Source organism: Paralichthys olivaceus, chromosome 10 (assembly GCF_024713975.1).
Source record: "Paralichthys olivaceus isolate ysfri-2021 chromosome 10, ASM2471397v2, whole genome shotgun sequence".
In the NCBI taxonomy this organism is placed as follows: Eukaryota; Metazoa; Chordata; class Actinopteri; order Pleuronectiformes; family Paralichthyidae; genus Paralichthys; species Paralichthys olivaceus.
The window spans coordinates 21873427-21898484 of record NC_091102.1 but is presented as its reverse complement, the minus strand read 5'-3'; the positions used below and the strand labels follow the sequence as shown (position 1 = coordinate 21898484).

The window sequence follows — 25058 nt, the reverse complement described above, 5'->3', positions numbered from 1 at the left end:
AGGCCAGGCAAACAGCCCATTCTAAACAGGCAGGTCTAGAATGGGCACTGTGCTAGTATCTTCAAGACAGAAGCATAGTGTTGCTTCATCATAGTAAACATGAAATATACTATTTTCTTTATAGACAGCAGGTATTTTATGATGAAATTATACTGAAATGGTGATTTTTTTACTTGTGTTTTCAGCTCAGGGACAAAAGTGTAGACAGAAGCGTGCAGGGTATCACACTCCAGACATTGACTTAATCCCAGAGGACACACAGGCCATTATGATTGCCACAAAACATCAATTCCTTGTGCTCCAGACTCATCATAATAAAGAGATTAGAGGCCTTGTAAACCTGTCACAACTCGACTTCACCACCTGTTAGAAACAATGGACTGGAACAGCTGCTAACTCCAGACTCCCATTATTGACAGATAGCAAAACATTTCCTGCAGGTTAGCACATGAAAGGCTTATTATCCAAAAGCACAGTGAACCATTTTAATCCGCGGTAGCTTTGTTTATGCAAGCCGCCACTGCACCTTGTTTCATACAGACATTTTAGTTGCACATTTAATCACTTTCTTAATTGTTTAGCTATGTTCATATCACTTTGCTATTCATTTGGTTTTTAAAAAAAAGTCTGTTCTGGTCACTTAAACACTTAATTGCATTAAGAGGGCACTCTTTCTAGTTAGTGTAAATTGTGTTATTGTGCCTTGTGCATCTTGTGCAATGGAAAACTTTCCCTCTTCAGCTCGTAAAATAAATACAAACTGTCAGGTTAGATTTGGCCAACCCCAAAAATGTGATTACAAAGCACAAGCAACTTTTGAACCAACATCAAAAAGGTTTAGCCTGCCTACTGTGTATGTGCATGTCCCAAGTCTCTACAAATTGATAGAGCCCGACCTTTGAACGATTGGCTGATTTAACTAAACCATATGTTTTTCTCAGACATATTTGTTTACTGATATACACCAATTAAAAAAAACCTTTATTTTACCGAATAAACAATGAAGAAAAACGTTTATATACTCAGATTGAGTTCCATATATTTAGTTGTACTTGTTTTCTTTTATTTATAGCTATTTATAATGAAGTTTACCCTCCAAAAAAACAAATGAATAAATCCAATAACTAACTAACTAAAGAATTGGGAGCAGACTTTGGAAAAAGCTCAGCAAAAAACATGTCCTCACAAGTAATGGTACTTTAAAGGCAGTGGTGATCTGACAGAGATGTTCTTTTTTTGTCAGAGGACTCTTTTTAAGAAGAGCTAGAGTGGAAAATAATCAAAGACACCAGTGAAAACAAAGCTACCGGTGGCAGCCGTAAACAGACGTGCAGCAGCGCGTGTGCACCGGGGTGCTTCGTTGCGTCCAGCGGTAAAATGTGGCTCTGTGGTTGGGACTGGGTGAGGAAGAGCGCCCCATGGACTCTTCCTCACCCAGCTCAGACCTGACGGGAAGCACTTCGCTCACCTCTCTCGCTATGAGATTCAGGGCATCGTCCTCGGCCGTCGACTTCTCCTTCTTGGTGGATCTCTTCCGTCCTGTGCCTTGAGTCCCCATGTTCGCTCAGTACCCTGGTGCGGCGGCTCTCCTCCGGCGGCGGCGGCGGCAGTAATCCAGACAGAGCGGGCAGCTGTGGCTCGTGTGAGTCAAACGCGGGCGCACGGAACGAGCAGAGGATGAACGCGGGTCATTGTCACACATCCGCTCCAGCACGTCTTCCTGTACCGGAACTAACTCGAGACTGAAACTCCGCTTCACTGGCAGCTCCGGCCACACGTGCGCCTCTCACAGAGCGCGTTCACTGGGGCCGTGCATTTAAAGCGCGTGCGTTGCTGACCGACTCTGTGGGAATCAAACCCCAGCGATGAGACAACACGCGTGACCTGCAGCTGCATTCAGTGTGTGTTAAAGTGTGTTGTGTGGTTGGAAGCGCCGTGACGGATTCAGGGACTCGAACCCGTGTCACTGCAACTTCAGAGCCTGAACTCAACCAAGCTGCTTTCACGGGGTGTCGGATATATCACTAGCGCAGTGAAGCAGGTCATAGCCATGTTATTTTCACATTTCTTTTTGAAATCAGAGAATAAACAACGAATGAAAGAAGTTTATGTAAACACAACAGCTGCCTGTGCAAGAGCAACGTCACGTTTCAGTGGGGGGGAAGTTATCCTATCACTATCATCGAACCACTGTGCAGTAAAAACCAACTAATACTACATTAACATATGGATTTTGTGTTGATTTGTCTGTAGAAAGTTGGTCCAGAGAAGGTGTTTTCTTAAACTCAAGCTCTTAATGTCATAACACAAACCATGTGTCTGCTCTTGTAAACTTTTTGTCCCTGTTTGCCTTAAGTCAAGTCAAGTCGAGTCAACTTTATTATCAATAATGCGTGCAGGACATACAAAGAATTGAAATGGCGTTTCTCTCTTATCCCCGGTGCAAACAGCATTAAACATGAAATATAAAATATAAAAAATATAAGTAATTAAAAGATATAAACAGGCAGTGGCAAATCATGACGATATAAAGAGTATAAATATGGCAGATATGGCCGAATGAACGGTATAAATATAAACAGAATTATTAGTGGAATATAAATATAAATCTGGCAATATGGCAGTATTAACAGAATTACAGTATAAATATAAATATGGCAGATAAAAACAGGATTAAGAGTATAGGCAGTGAGGTCTATCAAAAAATAAGATGTATACAGTGCAAACAGTGTTGTAAACAGTTGGTGTACAGCAGTTGACTGTACACAGTTCAATTGGTTTGTAGAGTTTGTTTATATATATCTTCTTTTTTTTCTTTTTGTTTTTTTGAGTTTATAAAAGTGGCTGGTGCCATTTGATTTGGGCATGGTGGTGGTGGGGGGTGTCAGTGTCCGGTGGAATCCAATGATTGACTGGTGATACTAAACCAAACTGTGATTCTGTTTTTCTTGACATCTAAAATAAATTAATATGTAAATAAACAAATAAAGATTAGAGTGTGGGAAAGTTCTGTTGAAGGATGTTGTACTTGAACGCAGCACCGACTGCTGGCCCGGGCCTCCATACATGTTCAGGGGCTTGAGTCTGGAGCAGAAACCTCAGCTCCTGTTGGGCTATCTACTCTCTCACACTCTGCTATTTATAATGATGGCCAGCGAGGACTAAAAACAGGCTGGGGTTTCTTAAAGCGACAGACCAGACCTCACTTTTCCATGACTTTATACTGCTCATCAAACACAATGTGAATCCCATAATCTAGATGTAATCTCGGTGAACATGCCAGCACAGTGTCCCAGGCGAGTTCATGATGACATCAGTAGATATTTTTATATCCTGTGATATCACATTTGGAGCACCTATAATATAATGCAGAGACTTCTTTTCATGTGATATTTACAATCTTCATCCAAATGTAATGTCATGTCAATACACTTGCAGTTTAATTATTGTTATTTAGGGGGTGTTTCTTATTTATTCATAACGTCTATGTGGATCACTGGTTTGCAGATTACAGGAACACAACTTTGAATTTTAGATAAAGCTGAATTACACATGATGCGTAAAGGTTAAGTGTGTAAGATTCAGGTGAAAAGGATTTATTGGCAGAAATCGAATAGAAACTAATCCCAGTGATCATCTAAATTGTATGAATTGTTGTTTTCTTTACCCTTGAATTGGCCCTCTATATTTAAATACTTATTTTTTTACATCAGGGGCGGATCCACTCTACGTAGGTTGGCATGTTTTTTTACAGTCGTCCCGACCCCGGGCCACACCAAGCACCTTTTGAGTTTCTATGACAACTGAAGGCTTCCACAGGTTCTCTTTCATGATTGTAAGGGGAGGGTGAGGGGTATTCAGCTGCAACATGCAACTTCACCACTAGATGTCACTAAATTCTACATACTGAACCTTTAAAACTGTACAATGGATAAATGTTTGTTTAGACTCACATGAGGAGTGAAAGGCTAAAGGTGCAAATGCGCTATATTTTACTTTGTGGAGAAAGTGACATGTAGGTTGAACAGTTATCTTATAATTGTATCTGATAAGGCAGTACAGCATTTAAAACACAGTTCTCTGTTTATTTGAATTAGTTCAGCTGTATATATGGAAGTGGTTCCAAAACCAACACATAGTAAAATGGTATTGATTATAAATGAGCATGCATTTCAGTGAATAACTATATTTTGTATTTGTGGTGTTTGTTTGTTTACAGAGGAATATAAAAGAATGAATTCAACACATTGTCGTAGAGTGAGGCTTGATATCTGGTTATTACTGGTACAGCAAGCTATAATCAATGCAATGCCGCCTCCCTGTGGTGTAGCAGTGTCATTTGAGGAGATAACACAAGAAGAAACAGCAGCTATAGGCTACGATGGGCCTAAAATACACATGAAGAAAGGCTTTTATTTCTGTGTATGATTTGTAAACAAGTATTTCTCTATAAAAATATTAAGCATACATGTTGTTACAGGGAATTCATGTTGATAGCTTACTGTGTAAAGAATCATTTAATTGTTTTCTTTGAGTTTAGAAAGTGGATTAGAAAGAACCAGAAAACAGTTCCTGTTTTTATCTGTGGTCCAACACGTGAAATAAGTTGTTGAGTAAGTAAATGGAATTGCAGCAACAGCAAACATTTGGAAATGACCAACATGTCCCATAAACCATTCTTTTTTCTTTTTTGCATATCAGAAATCTTCTTCAGTTTTATGAACAAGATGCATGACAAATCATATTTACTGTCAAAATCACCATGTATGAGGCAAATAGTTGAGAATGCATGATGTGATTTATGGTTTTATGAGTCAGTAGTGGGTAAGTGAGATTGTGCTGTTTGCTTTATGACACGTTAAGACTGGACTTTGGTTTTACTTTTAATTTCTATGAAACAAGGGGAAGCTGGCGCTGCGGCAAACTCTCAACAAAGAAGGGGTATTAGTTCCTCTGTACAGTTTGGAGTAGCTGTTGCTTCTTACGAAGGAAAATACTTATCTGTACTGGATCAGGATTAACAGACTTTGCTCCACCTGTGTTGCTTTGCTGCTCCGAGCTGACAAAGTCTTTTCATGGGGGAGACTCTCCCAAGGCTGCCAGGAGGCCCTCTGAGGAGACCTATGCAAACTCTCAGGGTTAAGATGGTTCTTCTTGGAAGCTCTGGTGTGGGAAAATCAAGTTTGGCCCTGCGATTTGGCAGGGATGAGTTCAGGAGTACATCGCCTACTGTAGGCTGTGAGTTCTCGATTCTCTGAGCTGTGGTTAAATATCACACATAACATCCACTAACACTGAAAACCTCTTGTAAGGTTAAGATTTGAATGTTGACATTGTGTGAAATGTGTTTTTCTGCTCTTTTGCTGGAAGAATATTGATGCCTCTTATGTCTGTACACACTAAATGTAAAGTTATACAGCCAAAATTACAGCCTGGAGTCAGTATATCGAAATGTTAAAAACTTCTTCAAGCACCTCCAGATTTCTCAGTTAACCCAGTTAATGTCTCACCTGTTTAATCTGCACACAAGTTGTGGTTTGACAGTTGTTTATATGCTTGATTATTATTTATGTCCAATTACATACATAAAAACACCACTTGTTGTTTTTACAATTCATTTTCTTAGCTATTGAGCTTTAGAGGTGCTGGTTTGTGTTAACTGTGTCCAGTCTAAATGCTAAGCTAGGCTAACTGCTTCCATACTATACCCTCATACGTCTGAATAACAAACACACTTGAGAGTGGCATCGATTTTCTTATTTTACTCAAGGGAATACATTAATCTCCCAAACTTAAATGTTGTCATGAAACAAAGTATGATCTTGTTGTGTCATACAAAAGTACTATACACATTTCAAACACATGCTCTGATATGATGATACTGGGAGACAATTTAGTCTCCTCTGGTGTCATTTTGCCATCTGACCCTCCAGGTGCCTACCTGACCCGGTTGGTGCATTTGAGTGATGTCAATCTTCGCTTCGAGATATGGGACACGGCAGGGCAAGAAAAATATCACAGCGTCACCCCTCTTTACTACAGAGGAGCCCATGCTGCAATCCTGGTCTATGATATCAGCAAAAGGGTGAAAGGAACAGACACGTGCACATGATAAATGACTCACCTTGGCTTTTCTTGACTGGTGTTGCATATATGTGTATACTTGCATGTGCTTGTGTCGCTGTAGGAAACATTTCTCAGAGCTCAGGTGTGGCTCAAAGAGCTTGAGAAACAATACATCCCAGGATCTACTGTCATGTGGCTGGTGGGCAACAAGGGGGATCTGGCTCAGGAGAGGCAAGTCTCTGTGCAGGTACATACAAAGATAACAACATAATAAACGGTATCACAATCAATCTCCATTTATATAGTCACACTGATTTATTCTATATTGGACAATTTTTGTTTTCTCTGTTGTCACACAGGAAGGACAGGGGCTGGCCAGTGACAGGGGTTTATACTTTTCAGAGACATCTGCAATGTCGGGGTACCAGGTCAGCGAGTTGTTAGTAGCTATAGGTAAGTAAATGTGTTGAGTCATTTAAAATAGAATAGAATAGAACTGCATTGTCTGCCGAAGTGGAAAATAGTATTTAGTTCTCCAACAAACAGGCAGCAACATGACCAACCATCATAAAAATAAGCAACCATGACACTGAGTCATTGAAAGAGGCGACAACATGAAACAACAACAACACAAGGCTGTATTACACACAATAAGAGTTCTTGTGAAAGATTATCTATTGATTGGATGCCACTTTGCAGAGTTAAGAAAACTAATAGAACTCGAAGTGAAAGGCTTTTAAGAAATATTTAAGTTGTCAGAGAGACTCTATAGCACCCCCTAGAGCTCAAAAGTTCAAACCGGCTGAGGAGAAGGTGGAAGCTCTGCCTTTCATCCTCATCCTTTCAGTGGTGACTTGAGTCTTCTGGGCTTTTCTGACTATTTGCCATTGACCCAACTCTGGAGAGTTTTTTTTCTTTGCATCTGCAGCTTAACCGTACCAGGCAGGAAGATAAAAAGTTACAACCCTTTCAAAAGGAGATTCGTGCTCACGTTCTAAAATCTGCTGACTGAATCCCAGGCCACTGAGTCTTCTGAGAAGAAAAGGTCGCTGTGAGAGTTTCTTTGTTCCCTGTGTTTTCAGAGAAGCTCACCTGAGAATCACGAGCTGTACCAAAATATTTAAGTATTTCCGGAGTTTTGACGGCTATTGAGTGAAACATGCTCAGTGTTAAAAAAATTCCAACAGAAAATTTGCTTTGATTAGACACATTGATTTAAATTAAATGTCTTGGTATGTGCAAGAGAGGCAGCTTTACACAAACGGTCATTTTTATGTAGGAGGCCGACCAAGGCCCTGTCGTCAGTATACTTCAACACTGATGAAGAGAGGCCTCTGTTTTGCCTCCTGTGGTTGCCTATAGTCTGTGCTTTGACCTAGCATACCACATCAATCAAAAACCTTTAGATATAGAACAAATGATTACGTTCATTGCTAATCTTACCTGGATTTAGAAACTGTCTGAAAATGGTTTCTACCCAGCGGATACATCTTGGGAATTTAAATCCACAGTAAGGCCACACGTCCACCACTAGTGGGCAGTAGATACCAACATAAGTGGTGGATGCACTGGTTCATCAACAATCTGACTCTTCCTGACAGCTTGGAAACTTTAAAGCTCAAGGTCTTTAACAGTTACCTGTCTTCATTCACTTCTTGATCCCCTGGCCTCTGACATGTTGACTTGTTCCTGTTTAATACAAACGTGAATGCGATATATTTGCTAACAGAGCTGTGTGACTCAGCCCACAGGGTGTATGAGTGTGTCGGAGCACAGCAGGAAGCTCTGACAGAGTGGCGGGAGACACCAGTCGTGAATCTGCGTCACAGGGACACATTCATTCCTGCTGCTTCCTGCTGCAAAGTTGGGCCCTAGAGGAGAAGAGGAGAAAAAGGGGGAGAGAGACAGAGGTAATGGAATGGAATCAGCTGCATTGGTTAGTGTTCGAGCAGAGCGTTATTAGACTACTTGAGAAGACAGTATAATGTTTGCTTAGTTTATTTAGTTACAGTTAATGTGACTGTCCCTCTTTATATTTATGTTGGAAAGGGTTTTTGGTGAATAACCTACAAAATAAGTTAGATGAACACACTTTTTTATATTAAGAGTAAACAACAGTGTGCCTTTTTAAAACAAATGAAAATCTTACTCTGCATTTTGGTGAGAGATTAATCACAAAGGTTCAGGTTTCAGGTTGTTTCACTTCACAGTAATTGCGGCTAATTATCTAAGGCTTTGTATTACACTTAACTTAAAGTAATGGACTACAAATACTTCATCACTGTACTTAAATGCAGAGGTCGCAAAAGTACTCACATCCTTTACTTAAGTAAAAGTACAGATGCTTGTGTAAAAAAAGACTCTGATAAAAGCAGAAATACTGATTCAACTCCTTTACTCAAGTAAAAGTAAGAAAGTACAGGCTCTGAAATGTACTTAAGTACAAAAATGAATTTTTATTTTGTTAACAACCTGCACAGAGCTGGTACAGAGAAATATAGTTTTGCTGCCAAATGTCAGACAGAATAATAAAGACTGGACTGAACCGAGGTCCTGCATGAGCACCTGGACGTTTGTTACAGGGAATAAATGGATGAGGGATGTACAGGCCTTGATTAAGTCCGACCAAAGCAGCCCGACCAACCTCCAGACGCTTAGGGTCTCGCACTGCGTGTCTCCTAAGGCAGGGGCTGAGCGAGTGAGCCAGAGGTGCTCCGTGCGTAAAAGCGTAAAAACAAGTAAGGATCCAGCTTTGAGAATGTAAGAAGTAGAAAGTACAGATATTTGTGTTCAAATGTAGAAAAAGTAAAAAGTCAGGAAAATAAATACTCAAGTAAAGTACAGATATCTGAAAAATCTACTTAAGTACAGCAACGACGATTCTGCCTCCCTGTTCTGCTTCATTCAGTATGTTGAACCCTTTTCCTCTTGGATTATTCTTCATGCTCACATAATTTCTTGCTTTGATCCCGTTTTTAGTTTATTGTTTTTTAATTTCATTTGAAGTAAAATTCAACTTCAATGGTCTTTAGACTGCATTAAAGTGACAAGAGTCTCAGTTTGCTTTGCACAGATACAGCTGGTAGAAATGGCCTTCAGGGGGGACTTTACTTTTATACTTTTATATGTACATTTAGGAGCCTTTACTTTTATTAAAGTAAAGAGAGATTTAATCAATACTTTTATACCTTTACTTGAGTTGTTTTTAACACAAGTGTCTGCACTTCTACTTAAGTAAAGGATGTGCGTACTTGTGCATCTGGCATGTAACAGGGCAGGAGGAGTGACATATCTCGGTGGGTTTAGGATCCACCTGATCTGCCTCCATGCCAGATGTTGAAGTGTCTCCAGTCTTGATACTTTTTTCATGTGGTCAAAAATGAAATAAATAACACAAATATAGTCCTCATGTATCAGTAACATTGGGATTAAAAAGATTCTTGACTTTTAGTGAAACAGTAAATCTGTCTGCAGTTGGCTGGGTCAACTCTCTTATATAAACTGACTTTCTCACCTACAGACTCATGTTTTCTCCTTAAGTGTGAACTTTCTATTAGTGATTGCAAGCATAACTCAGATGTTCGATGATGAATTGTAACTGAGAGGAGGCTTTATTGTGCTGATTGAAACCAAGCTTCTGGAAAGCCAGAGGAACTGCTGGTCTTGGTTTAGTTATAAAAAAAAGACACCATACCTCATGCTGAGAAGATGACATGCAGTTAATAAAACATTCAAACATGAATAATTTGGTTGTCATTGTGCATAAATCTTAAGAATAAAAAACAACCCCACTTTGCAGATGTTGTGAAAACCCCCTGAATTATCTCAGTCAAAAGTGGTTCTTTATTTCAACTGCTGAGCTATGAATATAACCAAAGTGATAATTAAACAACGAATAAGTTACCTAATTATCCATTCTTGACAGAGAAGACTTGAAAGTTACTTCACTATTATGAGGCACAAAAAGTGATCGGGGGGCAAAATTAAATCTAAGAATAGCTGCTCTGGAAAAGTACTAGGTTTATTTTTATCTTAAATGAACAAAGCAGTCAAAACATTTGTTGGTTGTTGACAAAGGCAGTCACATGCAGCATGACATCATTTCTGATGAGTGCACAATGGCTACCCTGTCAGAATAAATGCACTAAACCAATGAGTATGCTGCTGTAGTAAACAATGAGTACACAGTGCACAGTACTGAGTTAAGTAAATGTATGAGGGGCAATCAGGAACATTATTCAGAATATAAAGTGTGATATTCTCAGTATGTATGTAGAAGTTTTTTAAAAACATTTCTTTCAGTTTTCAACATGTACGTTTTATGAGAGCTTTTCGGTTGTGTGTGTGAGATTATGGTTTCACTTGTTGCTCTTAGAAATAAGAACACAACATTGGTACACACACTGCATTAATACTTTATTGTCTCATGTTGTTTATTGAATTTACAAAACAATTTTCATTGAAAACACATTTTAATGGATTTTGTGTGAAAGGCCACGTAAGTATTTCACTTTTCAGTCTTGTCCAATCTTCTAACAATCCAAGCGATCGCACTGAAGGAAACAACACAAGTATTTTACAGAAAATGACAAAAACAAAACAAGATGTTCAATATGTGTTTGAAAACTCAAACAAAACCACTATCAGCACTGAAAAATGAGAACACAGTAGACATTGTCTGCAAATTTCCCTATTGTGGGACTACTCAAGGATTTTCTTATCCTGTCTTATCTTGTGTTATCCAGTGCGTTTTCACTGTGTGATCCAAATACTGCTGTCTCTGTCAGCTTTTGGTCTGAAAACTCTGGCTGTGACAAAAGCCAGGTGCTCATTTCTCCTCATAGCTTTTCGGCCAAATCTCCCCACAGGTCTGATTCCTCTGCCCGTATACCAGGACGCATCAATATTTGGATCTGAAGAACACATGAGAAAATAAAAAAGAGACATGAAAACAACAGACAAATCCCACGTTCATCGTGGATAAGTCTCAGGACTTTGCTAATGCAGTTATTGTTAGAAGCAAAATAATAAAGTGTATCCTTTGCATTGTGCTATTTCCAGTGTTATGAAAATAAACATACTAAGAGGGAGATCTGCATAATGTTACTTTATTGTTTACAGCCCAAAACGATAAAGGGGAATATAAATTTGCTTGTGGTGCTCACAGGACTGAGATCTGGGTTTCATATACACACACACATGCACACACACATATGTGTGTATATATATATAAAATGAAATTAGTAATAATTAGTAATAATTTTAGCAAATACAAAAATATATAGCTTTGATTCTAAAATAATCCAATTCAACCTCTTATTATTCATTCATACTTATTTTTTCTACATCTTTTTTTACTTCGCTCTACGATCATTATTTATAGCATGAAGTCTTTTTTATAAAATTCCAGTATTCATAATCGTATTTTCCCCAATAGTCATTTTACTTTTTTTAAAAATGAAGCACTAGTTGTGAACAAGCAAAGAAATGTCATACATTTTCTGGCAGTCAATCACGAAACAGACATTTTGAAGAATAAAATGGCAACGAACGTGACCATTATGACAGTGCGCAGGGTAAAATAATGTGTCATTATAATGTGGTGAATTTAAAAAATGTGTTCGATTATGTCAAGGTTATATCATATATTTGCTCTGTATTTGTTGATTTATACATATGATTCTTTGTTTCATAATCACTTTATGTACTGATTTGATTAGGAGCTCATAACATTTAAGGATCCCTTACCTCTTATTATAATGGAACCTTCATGATGAGAGTTGCTTCGAGTTGGACTCAGCAACAGCAGGACAACACAGAGGACTGCACACAGCCCCATTACTGACCTCAAGCAAAAACAATCAACAACAAAAAAACACAAAAACTGAATTAATCACATCTGGAGGAATATTTTTCTATTTTTGAAAATTCTTAGCAAATATGAGAAAATTGTGCCAGGTGTGTTGGCAGAATCAAGACATCCTCTACTTTGGAAACAGCTTCAGCACCAATTTCAGTTTTTGCCCTAAATTAAACAGACTGTTTGACTTTGCCTTGAATGTGTATTCTTGTTGTAAAGAACGCAATAGACCTCAAGTGAAAACACTGCAGGAATATTGAACAAAGACGAAGACTTACTGTTAGGAAAAAAAAAGACTGTAGGAATGTTGAGCAACACAACCGAACTTCAGTGGCTTCTTCCTGATATCCCAGTAGAAACTGAAGTAGCGGTACCCAGTAGAATCCCTCAGTTATTTCTATAGGTAAAATGAAAGCACAGTCAAAATCTCAGAGATTGGAAAAAAGAAAATAATGAGTCTGTAACAGACAAAGAAAGTGTTTTTCCTGATTAAGATCTCACCTGCAGTAGAAGCAGGATGCACTTCTGAGGTTTTGTTATCTCTGGATGTCAGTTTCACTTAATCACTTCTTTCATCATCTCTTTATATTCCAGCTGGGGTGGAGGGAGTTGCTGATGCGCTGATGTCACCAACCTCCAAGAAAAATATGTACTACAACACACAAGACTTACATAGGAACCTTATCTTTGAGCTTAAAGGGATAGTTCACTTTAAGAATTTAGCTTCTGCTTTGGAACGGACTGATTTTGTGAGGAACCTCAGTGGAAACCTCTTGCTCTTAAGGGATTTGTAAATAACATTGGCACACAACAGTAAAATATGACTTTATGTGTTTATTTCATTTGTATACAAAACCCATAAATAAAGTTATTATTACTTTTAAACAAATTCAGTGTAAATGAAACGATTCCAGCACACTGTTGAGAACTGGAAATTCAACTCCCAGTCGACTTTCACACATAAGCAATGAATTATATGATTTTTTAATTTCTTCTTAATCAGATGTTTCTGCAATGCACTCTCACAAATCATCTGGAATCATCATTAATGTTAAAAGTCTCATGTAAGCATGTGGAGATGTTATATACTTTGGAATGACAGCCTCCCATTGGCCTAGGACCCTCGTGGTCTTTATTCCACTGCACACTAGACATTTTCCTGTATATTCAAGTAACAGTAACAGGGCTGCCGTGTCACTGCAACAGGTAACTGATTGCTATATGAAAATGTGAACACTGTGTGTTAAACAAAGACATGATTTGTGAGTTATGGTGAGATAATGCAGATCTGCTACAGGAACAGGTAAAAAAAGAGAAAATAGGATCACAAACTATTAGTAAAAGACCAAAAACAAAGAAAAAGATTTAGTTTGTAAATAATTTAATAAGAAATAGACAATGAATAGGATTTATGTTTAGACATATAATGATCGTCTATTATAATTTTGAATTTACAGATTTGTGACAAATTCAAGAAAAAGCTGAGGCAAAAAAGATCCACACCAAACCACTGTCATCCTCACCAAAGAACGTGTTGTCACTGTACAGAAGCAGTGACTTTGGTTTCTTATTGAGCATTTTCATTTAATTTGTCACCTTACTGCGTGAACTCAAAACTAATGCAAATCATTGGATCATCTTCAAAAAAATCATTTCCCTCAACATCTGGATTCAGAATAGGCAATATGCAGTTATCTGACAGATGACTGAAATTAATTGATTGAGGAGATAATGAGAAAAAATAAATAGTTCTTGTTTCTGTGCATTGTGTTATTGTGAGAGATGAAAACAATTTTAAAAGCAATTTCCGTAGCAATCTGAGTTTAACTCTTTATTCACATGAAAATGAAAGTTCTATATAAACCTATACTGATTATGATGATTTAGAAAAAGTTACATTTCTTTAAGACTCTCGTAGGTATAAATATTAACATTTTTAATTTTATGTCACAATACAAAAAGTGTGTTTATAGATATTTTAAAAAGAGTATATATGACGTATTGTCTTTCTTTGAAAATCACATTGTGGAGTGAGACAGGAGACACTAAGCAAGAGAAAAAAAACTCCCTTGGTCAGGAGGTGAATAATATGCAGTTATGCTTTCCTGGTCACCAGTGGCACTCCACTGATCATGTATTTCTCTACATACTGTATTCATTTTATTCACATTCACACTCACATACCTTAAAGTAGCTATTTAAACTGGCTGTTGTTTGCAACACCTAGCAATGTTAGTGCATATCATGTGTAACTGAATCATATAATATAAATATGGTAAAATGACATAATAATACCAAAAAGGCACATTTTAAATATAACAGTGTCTGAATTGAAGTAATACACCGTTAACTGGACTAAAGTTCATTATGCTAAATGTCAGTTTATGACAACTGTAATAAACTGACAAAATGTGGTAATGAGAAAAGACTGCTCAGTCACAAAAGGCTTAGCCTCCTCCTCAGGAACCCTGTGTCATGACTGGTTTCTGCAAGGGGAGAGAGACAGACAGAAACAGACAGTGATTGGCTGTTTGAATGAGAAAGAGGTGATCAAACGTTTCATGCTTCAATTGGGTTAATTAATCAATTGTCATTCAAAGCAAATGAGAGAAAAAATATTATAAATGTTATAGACTAGTTGATTATCAATCATCATATTAATTTTTGAGGTATTACTCTAGCTGAAAAAAAACAACAACATGAAACTGAGAATATATTTAAACACAACCACAAAGAAACACATTTGAATAGGTCATGTCCATCATTTCATATAAAATTATCACTGATGAATGAAGCATAAGCACTAAGCAAACAGTAGATAATCAAAGAAAGGTGAAAGGTCTCATAGATCAGTGGCTCAGTCCTCGACTGCTGGAGACTGGATGGTCAAACAGTCCAAGACTGAGCCCATCTCAGTGAGGCTGAAGCTACTCTCAGACACGCACTGAACTCCAGAGAATGTCTTGACATTCTCTGGACGGTATGTGAGAAGGCAAATGTCTGGAGTTTCTCCTGCTGGCCCCCTAGTAAAGACTTTGGAGAATGTCCCAGTGAGTCCATGTGAGAACACAGCAGGATATCCAGGGACAGGATTTACCTTGAGCAAGCAGGGGTGTCGATGACGTTTCTAACATGCGACTGACTCAAAAGTGAAAGAGCCATCTCTGAAAAAGGCTTGTGACTCATCCATACTTAAGATTACTCTTTTAAAAACACAGAACTTTATACACAGCTGGGATTCAAATCTTTAGCCATAGACTTAAACATTTCATTTTGTTCCTCATCTAACTCAGGATCCGTGCACAGGTTTATTTAGATTAGGCAGAATAAAGATGCAAGCAAGTGTATTTATTAGTAGTTTCAGAGCCTGTAGAAAAGTAAATCATAAAGATCCTTACCTGTTACAAGTTAAGAAAATTGGAAAAATCAATGCATCATTAGCTTGAATGAGTCTGCATGTAGGGCATACATCCTTGATTGAACAGCAACAAGCAGAACTAAAAGAAAATGCAGTTATTTCAAACCACCACAAAGCCTGACAGGAAACCAGCCACCACGTGAGGCAAAGCCCAGTGTTACTGTGATGTGAAGAGTTCATTTCCAACATAACAGAATCCACCTACCAGCAGTAGGTCAGTATTTCACATGGTACAACTGAAGTGTGAAAACCACAAGCTGCAGTGGGTTATGAGCCTGGACTATTTCCTGGCAAAGAGCAGTGACTTCCAGATGTGTTCATTTTGGAGCTTTGACTGGTGGGCAGATTTTCTTGCTTATCGGACAGAGCCAAAGCTGGATTTACGGAGTATAACCGACACACAGGTTGACAGGAGGCCCACTGTTGGTACCTCTGTGTAGATTTAGATGTCTAGTGCCAGGATCCTTACAGCATTATTTACCTGTGCCTCAGCAATTGTAAAACTACGGCTTAGCAATCTCCATGTTTATGATCATTCAATCATAAAGAGTGAATAAAAGGCTTGCTGTCTTACTGAAAAGAGAAAAATTGATGCTAGACAATCTTTAACTTCCTTAATGTTTACAGCACTGCACTGGCATGAGAACAAATGGCCAATCACAGTTCTTCTCACCCCCCCCCACACAGGATCTCTGCCAATGCTGTGGCCCTGATGTGTATTTATATTTCATTTCTAGCTGTACGAATTCAGCTTTAGCTTCTGACTCTGGCTTCCAATTTGCATATAGACATATTCTAACTTTCAGCAGGAAAATACCAAACTTCTGCCTTGAGGTTAGCGTTGAATTAGATCATAACAACCTGCTATCTCATGGTTGCATAATGTTTTCAAATGGTTGCTGTGTAATTCTGGAATTGAACTCTTCACTACACCCAGCACCATAGCGTGGGGCCATACCGCACAGTTTGCTCTGGTCTTGGGCTTGGCCACCGGGTTCCTCTGCGTCAGGGAGCCCCTGTAGAGGGAGTTCCTCACAAATTTGTCCACTTGGCCTGGGGACAAACAGCAACTACATGGTCTATCCATAGTCTACTGGCTCTTTTTCAAAAACACAAACGGTTCTCTGACAAACCTTGAACTGGAACCAATTGAGTTGTCCTTAGAGGTTTAGTAATGACAATGACCTCTTTCTTAAGGACACTGAAACAGTACGGTTAAAGGAAAAGGTCAGGAGGAAAGTTAATTTCAAACATTCTCTCTGCAACAACTGTTTCAACATGTTTCAGCGGCACTTGGCTCTAAGTTTCCCTACCTCAATTTCACAGTGAACATCTACGGAAAAAAAATGTTTAATTCCCTTAGAAACTTATGAATAACCACTATTCTGCCTAAAAACATGGTATGCACTCTCTGCTGGGAAAATTAAAACCGCAGAACAATAGGACAAACTTCACAATGTTCTTAAATTTGACTTTAACAAGATCAACATGTTTTGACGCAGTCTGGAGGCCCCAGGGAACATGCTCAAGGGCCGCAGTAAGGGTTCTTACTTGTGGGAAAGTTGTGGGAAAGTCTTCTTGGGTGGATTGGGATTGCAGACTACAAGACCCCGGAGCAGATGACAAACAGGAAGGCAAAAAAAAAAAGAAAGTGTCAAGATGTGAGAAAATCCATATATAATTTTTGGGAACTTTGGAGAGTAGACTCATTTATCAGAGGCAGGCCTGCTTTGGAGATAGACATGCTCTATTGGTTCATTTGATGGAGCTGGAGATTGTTTCTGAGTCAAGTCAGTATGTCAAACTCTAGCAGTAGGATTGCATCTGCACTTGGAATAGCTTTGCCTCGATAAATAACTCCAATGTGTTTGATTTTTACACTGAAGGAAAAGTATTTGAAGTAAGCAAAGATTTCCATATGATGGCTTTAAATAGCTCTGACTCTGATAAACGTTTAGGACTTTAAGGAAATTGAAAGCCTTTACCCTTCTCCTTTTATCCACAGGCATGCCGGCAGCATTCAGAGCAGCAATTCTATTCTCTATGTAAGAGACCTTGGGATAGAAAAAAACATTTTTGATTCTTCAAAACCAATTTATTATTGCAGTTAAGCTTCACTCAGCCTCTGGTTTCTTCTAACCTCGCTCTGGGCGTTTTGGACATTGGCAGCTGCTTGAGCTACCTGGCCTTCTAGTTCAACAAGTAAAGCTGTTGAGCCTCTGAAGCTTGACTTGGATCCCTCCTCTAGGGGGTGCCACTTCCTCTCCACACTCTCTGTCAGATGGTTTGTCTGTAAGAATATAGGTTATGATTTGAGGGAAGAGTCATGTTCATTTGCTTCAAGAGATGATCCAATACTTAAGAGCAAAGCCATTGAAATAAATGTAATCTCAAAGTATTGCTCTTATCATAACAGTAAAATATAGCCTTTTAGTCTTAAAGGGGACCTATTTGACTAATTTCCATCTGGATATTATTATTATTGGACTTAGTATCATGAACACTTCTAAAAATGAATTTTTTTAACTTAACTGTGCATCTTTGACTGTAAAAAAAAGCTCTGCACAAAACGTCAAGCACACGAACAATAAAAAAGGACAGCACACTGTAAGCCTGAAGCTCCGTAGAATTACCACAGGCCAAGAAAACAGCCCATTTGAAACAGGCAGGTTTGCATGAGTTATTTGAAATACTCTTATATGTATTCTGCTGTTGGCAGGTTGTTATTAATTTATCATAGTCATTTATTGAAGAAGAAAAAGTAGTTTACAACAGAAAACAAAGACTGAGAGGTTAATAACAGTTGATCTTTGCCCCCCTCAGTCATATTGGCAACTAGACTGTCATGCTTTGAAAGGAAACATCAGGTTGTAACTTCAGAGAAGCGTGTTGTCCTACTTCCTGTGTTATGTAATATGTTAAATCCTCAGGAGACGGGTTTGTCTGTAGGGCAGGCCTGTAAGCATGAGCATACATGATGTCATTACTCATTGGAGCATCACACTGTTTTTATTTCAATGGGCGGCACATCTGCATGTGGTCGATACAAAGGGAAAATAAATGAGGCTGTGTGACTTGATTTATGACAACAGCATGTGCTTGAACTGGATTCCTGCCAGGGTGGTATAGAATTTCATGAGCCAGAATGTCTGTTTAAAGAACAGAATGTCCAACAAGCCAGAGTGAGAGAGTGTATGTTTTTGATTAACTTATCGTAAAAGTGTAAATGCAAGTAAGGATGCTTGTATGTAAGTACTGATAGCCTTTCAACTACTAATGTTTTGTGTGTAAGATTTAGGTGAAAGGGAACTATTGGCAGAAATTTAATGTAGAATAATCCTCATGATGTTTTCACTAGTTTGTTTCAACAAATGGTATGAACTGTAGTTTTCTTTACCCCAGAAAAGGTCCTTTATATTTAAATACTTTTTTACATCGAGGGGGTCCTCTCTACAGAGGCCGCCATGTTTTTGGACAAACTAAACACCTTTCGAGTTTTTATGACAATTAAAGGCTACCACAGTTTCTTTTTCATGTTTGGAAGGAGAGGGTGAGGTGAGGGGTGTTCAGCTGCAACATGCAACTTCAACACTAGATATCACAAAATTCTACACACTGTACCTTTAATTCTGCTACAGATTTATCTACCTTCTGAGAGTCTGTTTGCTGAGGCTCCTCCTCCAGTATGGAGTCCACGGTACTTGTTCTGGACGAAGGTCTGGTAGGGAGTCTGGAAGGTTTACTGTCACTCTCTGGGCTCCGCCATGCTGGGATCTCTTGCGAGGAATGAGGCCCGTTGGACTCGTCTTCGTCAGAGGTGAGGCTGTGGTCACTAATGTTGTTTGTCATTTCATGCAGCTTCTGCCTGAGCTGCTGCTCCTCTAGGTCCGTTCCCTCCCACTGAGGAAGAGGAGAGCTGCTGTTTGGAGTTATGGAAGCCTGGTTGGTGTATAGGAACACAACAGAGATTATGAACCATGGGAAAAAAGCACAGGTGTAATTAAAAACTCTGGCACTGTTCCAATTAGTGTATATAAAGAAGCTGACAGTTCTCTGGAAATTAAGCCAAAACATCTGGATTGCCCTGTGGTGGCTGGCTGTAGTGAAGGGCATAAGCTCTGCCCCCTCTGTTGTAGCAGATGGGAGGTAAAAGTACACACAAAATCCAAATAACCATTTTTCAAAAATGGTGTCTGTCATGTCCGCAAATTCTTCCGTAGAGGATTGGTTTTAGTGACTTCATGCTCTAAATGCAGGTCGAGAAGTCATGATTGACACCTGAGATTGCAACATGTCAGACTGGTGCATCAGCGGGACCTCGATGACACAGCTTCACTCGTTGATCATCACCGCATAGACTCTATATATTTATCATTTTTGTGCAGTGATGGGGAAGTGGAGTTGCGTCGACCATCTTTATATACAACCAGTGCTCTGATCTGTTCAAGTGTCCCAGTAAGAAAAGTGAGCCAGCATGCAAACAGCCAGCATCCTACAACTAAGCAGCTAAATGGAATTCAGCCATTATTTATTTGATCATTTACAAGTGTGCTTTTCCCACTTCAGTTCACTCTGCCACAAGTTGATGGCAATCCTTTGTGATATTCAAAATGAATTGCTTCAGTAAGAGCCAGAGTCATTGAGTATCATTGGCTCAGCACTGATTGTGTCGGTGTGGGTAAGCAGTGGGTGCTCCCCAGTTTTCACTCAAAGTCGAGACACAAACAGATCATAGAGCACTTGGCCTAAGTTAGTCACCACTGAATCACAACATCCCTCTTGTATATTTCGTTTTTCAAGCTTTGCAGCCCAGCAACTCTTGCCAAACTGTCTAACTCAAATAGTGCTATGTTTCTTAGAAAATAGTAACAATAAATCATTAAAACTGCTTGTTTGTTCACCATCATCTTTTTTAAACTCTTGCAGAATATTACAGCCACCATAGCATTTACAAGACAGGGAGATATAATAAATCCTCTGATAAGTGCTGCTTCCAGACGCTACAGAGTTGAAAATAGTGTTGAAAATAGTTAGCATGCTAACTATCCGATCTTTAATACGTTTGCACACAGTGCATTTTCAGTTTTAGTTCATCTACACTTGTGTCAGAACAGGGACTGCATGGAACACATCCGTGTGAATGTTCGTCTAAAAAGTTTGTATGTGTATGTTTGTATGCATCTATTTGTTGTATGATAGACCTGCTAGTTGAAGCTTAAGATATAAATTGACAATAATGTTCATATTTATAATATCATCATATCTATAAATTGAATTCTTATGATTTCCATTACAACAACTAGTCTAACAGAGCTTAAATATGATGGTTACACAACAGCTGGTCAAATGTTTGATGGTTAGTTGATGACAATGATTATGATGAGAGTTTGGCAAAAGTGTTTTTGACATTGGATCAGATTTACCTGGTCATATGTTGAGGTGACTTTCTGTTCTAAGCGGCTCAGGATGGTCTCAATGCTTGATATGTGTCTGTTCAGGTCAGTGATCTAAAGAAAGAAAAAGTAAATTAGGGATGATTGACACAAGATATGATAAAAAAAGAAACATTAGCAGAATATAGTATTGATGAACATAAATGAAAGGGCTCATGGAAAGCTAATGAAATTGCTCTTGAGAAAATGTACAATTCAATAGTATAGAAACTAAATAATATGTCATACGATTTTAATTTCACTCACTGTGCAGTCAAAAGATAATATAAATGTGTTTTTCAAATACAGATTTCTAGATAATGTCCCCACTACACTTTCACATGGTCTCATCAGAGTCTGCACTCTCAATCAAATCATCCCATGTCCAAATCTGATTTCATTTCATCACAAAGAATAGGTTCTTCTCTATCAAATGACTTGGATGAACAGTCCAGACATTACATTTGACTGAAAGTAAAAAAGGACAGACACATAATAATTCTACTGGAAAAATGACTACTTGCGATGCAAATGCCAATGAAATGCTTTTTTTTACACGGGAGGTCCCTGAAGCCAGAAAGAGTCAAATTAAATCCAGGAAGTCATGGAGACAGTAATATGACAAATCTTTGAAGTGTAAATGACTCTCTTGACTTGAATAGTGCTTCTCAGACAACACTTCCTCTCAGACTGTGTCCCAATCCAGCCTCAACACCCCATATGTTGGATTCTCAGACTCAAAACTAAACCCTATTCCCAACCACAGCCACCTATAATCTAAACTGCACCAAACATATTTTCCTCATTCGCCCTCCATGAGCTCCTCTCTATGGCTTAGTGGACGGGAACTAGTTGAAAAAGGCATTTCCATAAAAATGTTTTTTGATGTATAGGAGAAAAATATCTTGTAGTTATTACTCTAGTTTATTACTATAAATTCTTTTAAACTAGTGAGGATTCACATTTGTTATCTCTCTCCATTTGTTTATTAGGTTTTTCCCCTTCAATCTGCCAGTTTGTATATTAAACATGTCGGGATACTCTGCTGTCTTGTGACTAATCTAGAAACTTGATTCCAAAGAGAAGTGTAATGTCTGTTTTTTGATGTCTGGGCTGTGTGCTGTCTTTGCCGTCCTCATGTTTCCCCCGGTGTGTTGGCCATCTGTGAGACAAATTTGCCATGACATTGGATACTGAGGCTGGAAATGAGTTCAGGGTCAGGTGGGGTCTGATAACATCAGAGCTTTATCATATTCTTTGTGTTCAGATCCCTTATCTCTGATGACTACAAAGAACATCTTTTGATTCAGATAATATGATTTATTCCTCAGTAGGTAAACATTATGTTCTATAGCGTGTCAGGAACAACTCAAAGACATACAAACCCAACACACGTAAAGACATTATATAAAGCAGCCTGCTCAAAGTCAATCAGACTAATGGTAAACACAATCTGTTTTTATCTGCTTCTCATGAACAGACCAGTAATGGTTGTTGTGATCGTTTCCAGGAGTCCTGTTCCAACACATAAATAGACACTGATGCAATGTATGCAACCTTCCTCTGATCTTGCAGCTGTCTCCCCTTCATCACTCAATAACATGTCAGCCTGCTGAGTGTATGCGAGTGTGTGTGAGAGTGTGCGAGTGTGTGTGCGCACATGTGTGCATATGAGGAAAACATGAAGTGCTCAAAAGGCCTGGAATGTCTGAAGGAAAATCACTTCATTAAAAAAGCCACTATTAATTGGTGGACAGATCATAACACATTGTGAGAGTTTTGTACCATTATATATCTTTTTCATAAAACCCATCCAGGGCAAGATTGAGTACATGTTTATGGTCGTATCTTACCTTAATAGCTCATATAAATGAAGCTAATTGTTCCCAACACGCCATGTTGCAGTGAGCTCAGTGCTACACCATGAGGTCAAAATACACTCATTGTGTTGTATCTTCCGTGCACAGACTACAGGCTACTATCGGTAAAAGTACTTCAATATGTTTTCCTCAGCTTGTACTATACTACCAAAATACAACAAAGAACTGGTATGGAAAACATTTTGAGCATCAAACTTTTATTATCTATCATTAAAAGCTCAGTGGGTTATACATAAATCAGAAAAGTTGATTAATATCAGACAGAATATGTGAGAGCAGTGGGGGTTGGATTATGTAAGGAGGTTGAACATGTGAACATTACAAATTTATAATGTGTTGTATGCACGCAAAATGTCAAACAAAGCCTTTCCTCAACCCACAGAATTCTGACCTGATGTTTTACAACATAGAAACCAAACTGGATTTAAGAGAGTCCCAGTGCAGCTGCAAAGTAAATGTAATGTAGTGAAGATTGAGTAATATGAAGCATATTAGAGACCTGTGGTTGGGGGTTAGCTGAGTTCAAGCTCTCCTGAGAAGTGTGGCTGCAGGGGCCTAGGTGAGACTGGTAGAGCAGGTAGGGCTGACATTGGTCATCGTCTTCCTCCTCGGAGTCATCCGGGCCGGGCAGATAGCTGCTGCTGCCCTGGGGGCCCCCTGCACTACCGCTGCCATAGGAGGTGTGGCTGAGCTGCGAGACGGAGCGAGATGGGATGGTTCGACTGTCCGAGTACACCAGGTCATCTGGGAAAGAAAAATCAGTTTGATAAAAAAACGGACAATATCTTTTCACACTCAGGTTAGGAGATAAGGCAATCTAACGGCTGCAAAATGAAAATGGAACTTTACTTTCAATACTTCAAGTTATTTTACACTGATAATTTGTTTGCTGGCATTGGTTAATAGCTAGCAAACTAGCAAGCAGGCTAATTTCATCAACAAGTCATTGGTGTATTACAGCAACAATGTTTGTACAATGTTAACTATTGTGTTATTAAACAAGAAATGGAAGTTGAAAAAAGCCCATTTTCTGGGCATATTTAGCAGGCCAAATTTAGTCTTGCTATATATTTCTTATTTATACTCTTAAATGGTTCTTATATTGTACAGTACTAGTTCCTTAAATTACATTTATCATGTCTTCCTTGTGGAGACATTCCCAGGTCAGCACCTGTGCGTTGCTCCTCCGACATCTGATGGAAAACCGAGGCCATTTCGGCTTCAGCAAGATTCAACTCCCCCACACCTACATCAATGAACAGGATGTCATGGGAACCTGGGGCCTGGGAGTGAGGATAAGGGGTGGTAACAAAGTGAGTATGCACATGGTTACTGAGTAAGTTTGCAGCAATTAATAAAACCCTCTGTGTGCAAATGGAATTATATACATGCACACATATAAATTTGTCCCTTAATTAAACAAAGATCAAAAAAATCTCACATTTGAGAAATTGATCTTACGTTGCAGAAAATTATTGATGAATTCCTGGATCCACCCACATAAAAATGGATGACATGACTTCTCCCCAAAAGTAAAGCCAAATCATATAGATCGCCTCCTGGTGGCTGGCTGTAGTATAGGCCATAAAGCAATGTTAGCAGATGGGACATTGGCCAAATATGGCAAACTTATTTGTGTCTATGTACACAAGCATACACATTTGTAATATAATATCATCACCTCACTAAAGCGTATGTTTATTAAAAAAGAAAACAGAAGCAGATTACCCAAAAGAAGGAACACAAAGGCCATCTTGTAAGAAGGCATGCGTATTAGTTTAGTTTGTGGAAAAGCTGGTTGTGGTTAGTTGTCCAGCTTCTACCTGATTAGACTGTCCTCTTGCCTCGGAGTAGTCACAGCCCAGTTCGAAATCAATGGGATCGACAGTTAACCTCCGTTTGGCCTTTTTTATCTTTTGACAGTGAAAGGGGATCACCACCAACACAGAAGATTTGAGAAAGAGGATAAAACATGGAAAGGACAAATGAAGAAGAGAAGATGGAAATGATCTCAACAAAAGACTCATCATGACACACTGTTGCCTCCATAGCATGACAGGAGGTCTGATAATTACTGTAAATCATATTTATATTCAAATTTCTGGTTCATCATGCACAAAGAACATAAGTAACTTCAGGTTACCATCTTTGTGTAGGTTAGGAAAAGTCTTTTTTATAAAGGCTGGAAATTTTTTTTTTCATCCATTTAATTAAAATATTTTTTGAGCAGTTTTGAATTTCCTTCAGAACAATAATTTGTGTTGTTGAATAATGCTCTCGGTTTTTCAAAAATCACCAGGTGTATATATAAGAAAAATTGAAACATGAGGTTCGGAGAACATCTTCTATGCTTATTTGTCTATGAGTCCTCAGACTAAAGCTGCCTCAAACAATGTGTTGAC

General features: G+C 38.6%; 3 protein-coding genes and 2 long non-coding RNA genes across 39 annotated transcripts in view; 3 read left to right on the top strand and 2 right to left on the bottom strand.

Annotated features, from left to right (window-relative positions):
- Positions 1–1976, bottom strand: part of lrrfip1a (leucine rich repeat (in FLII) interacting protein 1a) — a 42005-nt gene extending 40029 nt beyond the window's left edge. For 12 of the 19 annotated variants that reach the window (XM_069532264.1, XM_020099673.2, XM_069532251.1 and 9 more), the window contains exon 1: positions 1469–1724. In XM_069532264.1, the coding sequence (XP_069388365.1) occupies positions 1469–1558 (90 nt within the window). In that variant the 5' untranslated portion in view covers positions 1559–1724. Of the gene's footprint in view, positions 1–1468 lie in introns of all 19 variants that reach the window. The other 7 variants (XM_069532253.1, XM_069532257.1, XM_069532261.1 and 4 more) reach the window with 3 other exon arrangements.
- Positions 1977–4882: 2906 nt separating this feature from the next.
- Positions 4883–12815, top strand: LOC109637338 (ras-related protein Rab-17-like). Of its 2 annotated transcripts, none has more exons than XM_069533151.1 (6): positions 4883–5238; positions 5934–6085; positions 6188–6313; positions 6426–6519; positions 7811–7976; positions 12521–12815. In XM_069533151.1, exons 1-5 carry the CDS (start codon positions 5076–5078, stop codon positions 7939–7941), a joined length of 666 nt encoding a protein of 221 aa, XP_069389252.1. In that variant the 5' UTR covers positions 4883–5075; the 3' UTR covers positions 7942–7976; positions 12521–12815. The 2 variants fall into 2 exon arrangements, with proteins under 2 accessions (XP_069389252.1, XP_069389251.1); XM_069533150.1 differs by having other exon boundaries at positions 5898–6085.
- mlphb (melanophilin b) overlaps positions 12746–25058 on the bottom strand; it is a 32379-nt gene continuing 20066 nt past the window's right edge. For 2 of the 16 annotated variants that reach the window (XM_069533135.1, XM_069533136.1), the window contains exons 6-14: positions 24480–24569; positions 23786–23939; positions 23156–23400; positions 20768–20851; positions 18966–19283; positions 17485–17634; positions 17330–17398; positions 16896–16944; positions 13291–16397 (exon numbers count right to left, since the gene is read on the bottom strand). In XM_069533135.1, the coding sequence (XP_069389236.1) occupies positions 16180–16397; positions 16896–16944; positions 17330–17398; positions 17485–17634; positions 18966–19283; positions 20768–20851; positions 23156–23400; positions 23786–23939; positions 24480–24569 (1377 nt within the window). In that variant the 3' untranslated portion in view covers positions 13291–16179. Of the gene's footprint in view, positions 16546–16895; positions 16945–17329; positions 17399–17484; positions 17635–18965; positions 19284–20767; positions 20852–23155; positions 23401–23785; positions 23940–24479; positions 24570–25058 lie in introns of all 16 variants that reach the window. The other 14 variants (XM_069533139.1, XM_069533140.1, XM_069533141.1 and 11 more) reach the window with 12 other exon arrangements.
- LOC138411868 (uncharacterized) lies at positions 19025–24888 on the top strand. The gene is made up of 3 exons (XR_011244359.1): positions 19025–19161; positions 23810–23969; positions 24580–24888. It is a non-coding gene; the product is annotated as an uncharacterized lncRNA (long non-coding RNA).
- On the top strand, positions 19290–20232 carry LOC138411869 (uncharacterized). Its single transcript, XR_011244360.1, has 2 exons — positions 19290–19490; positions 19601–20232. It is a non-coding gene; the product is annotated as an uncharacterized lncRNA (long non-coding RNA).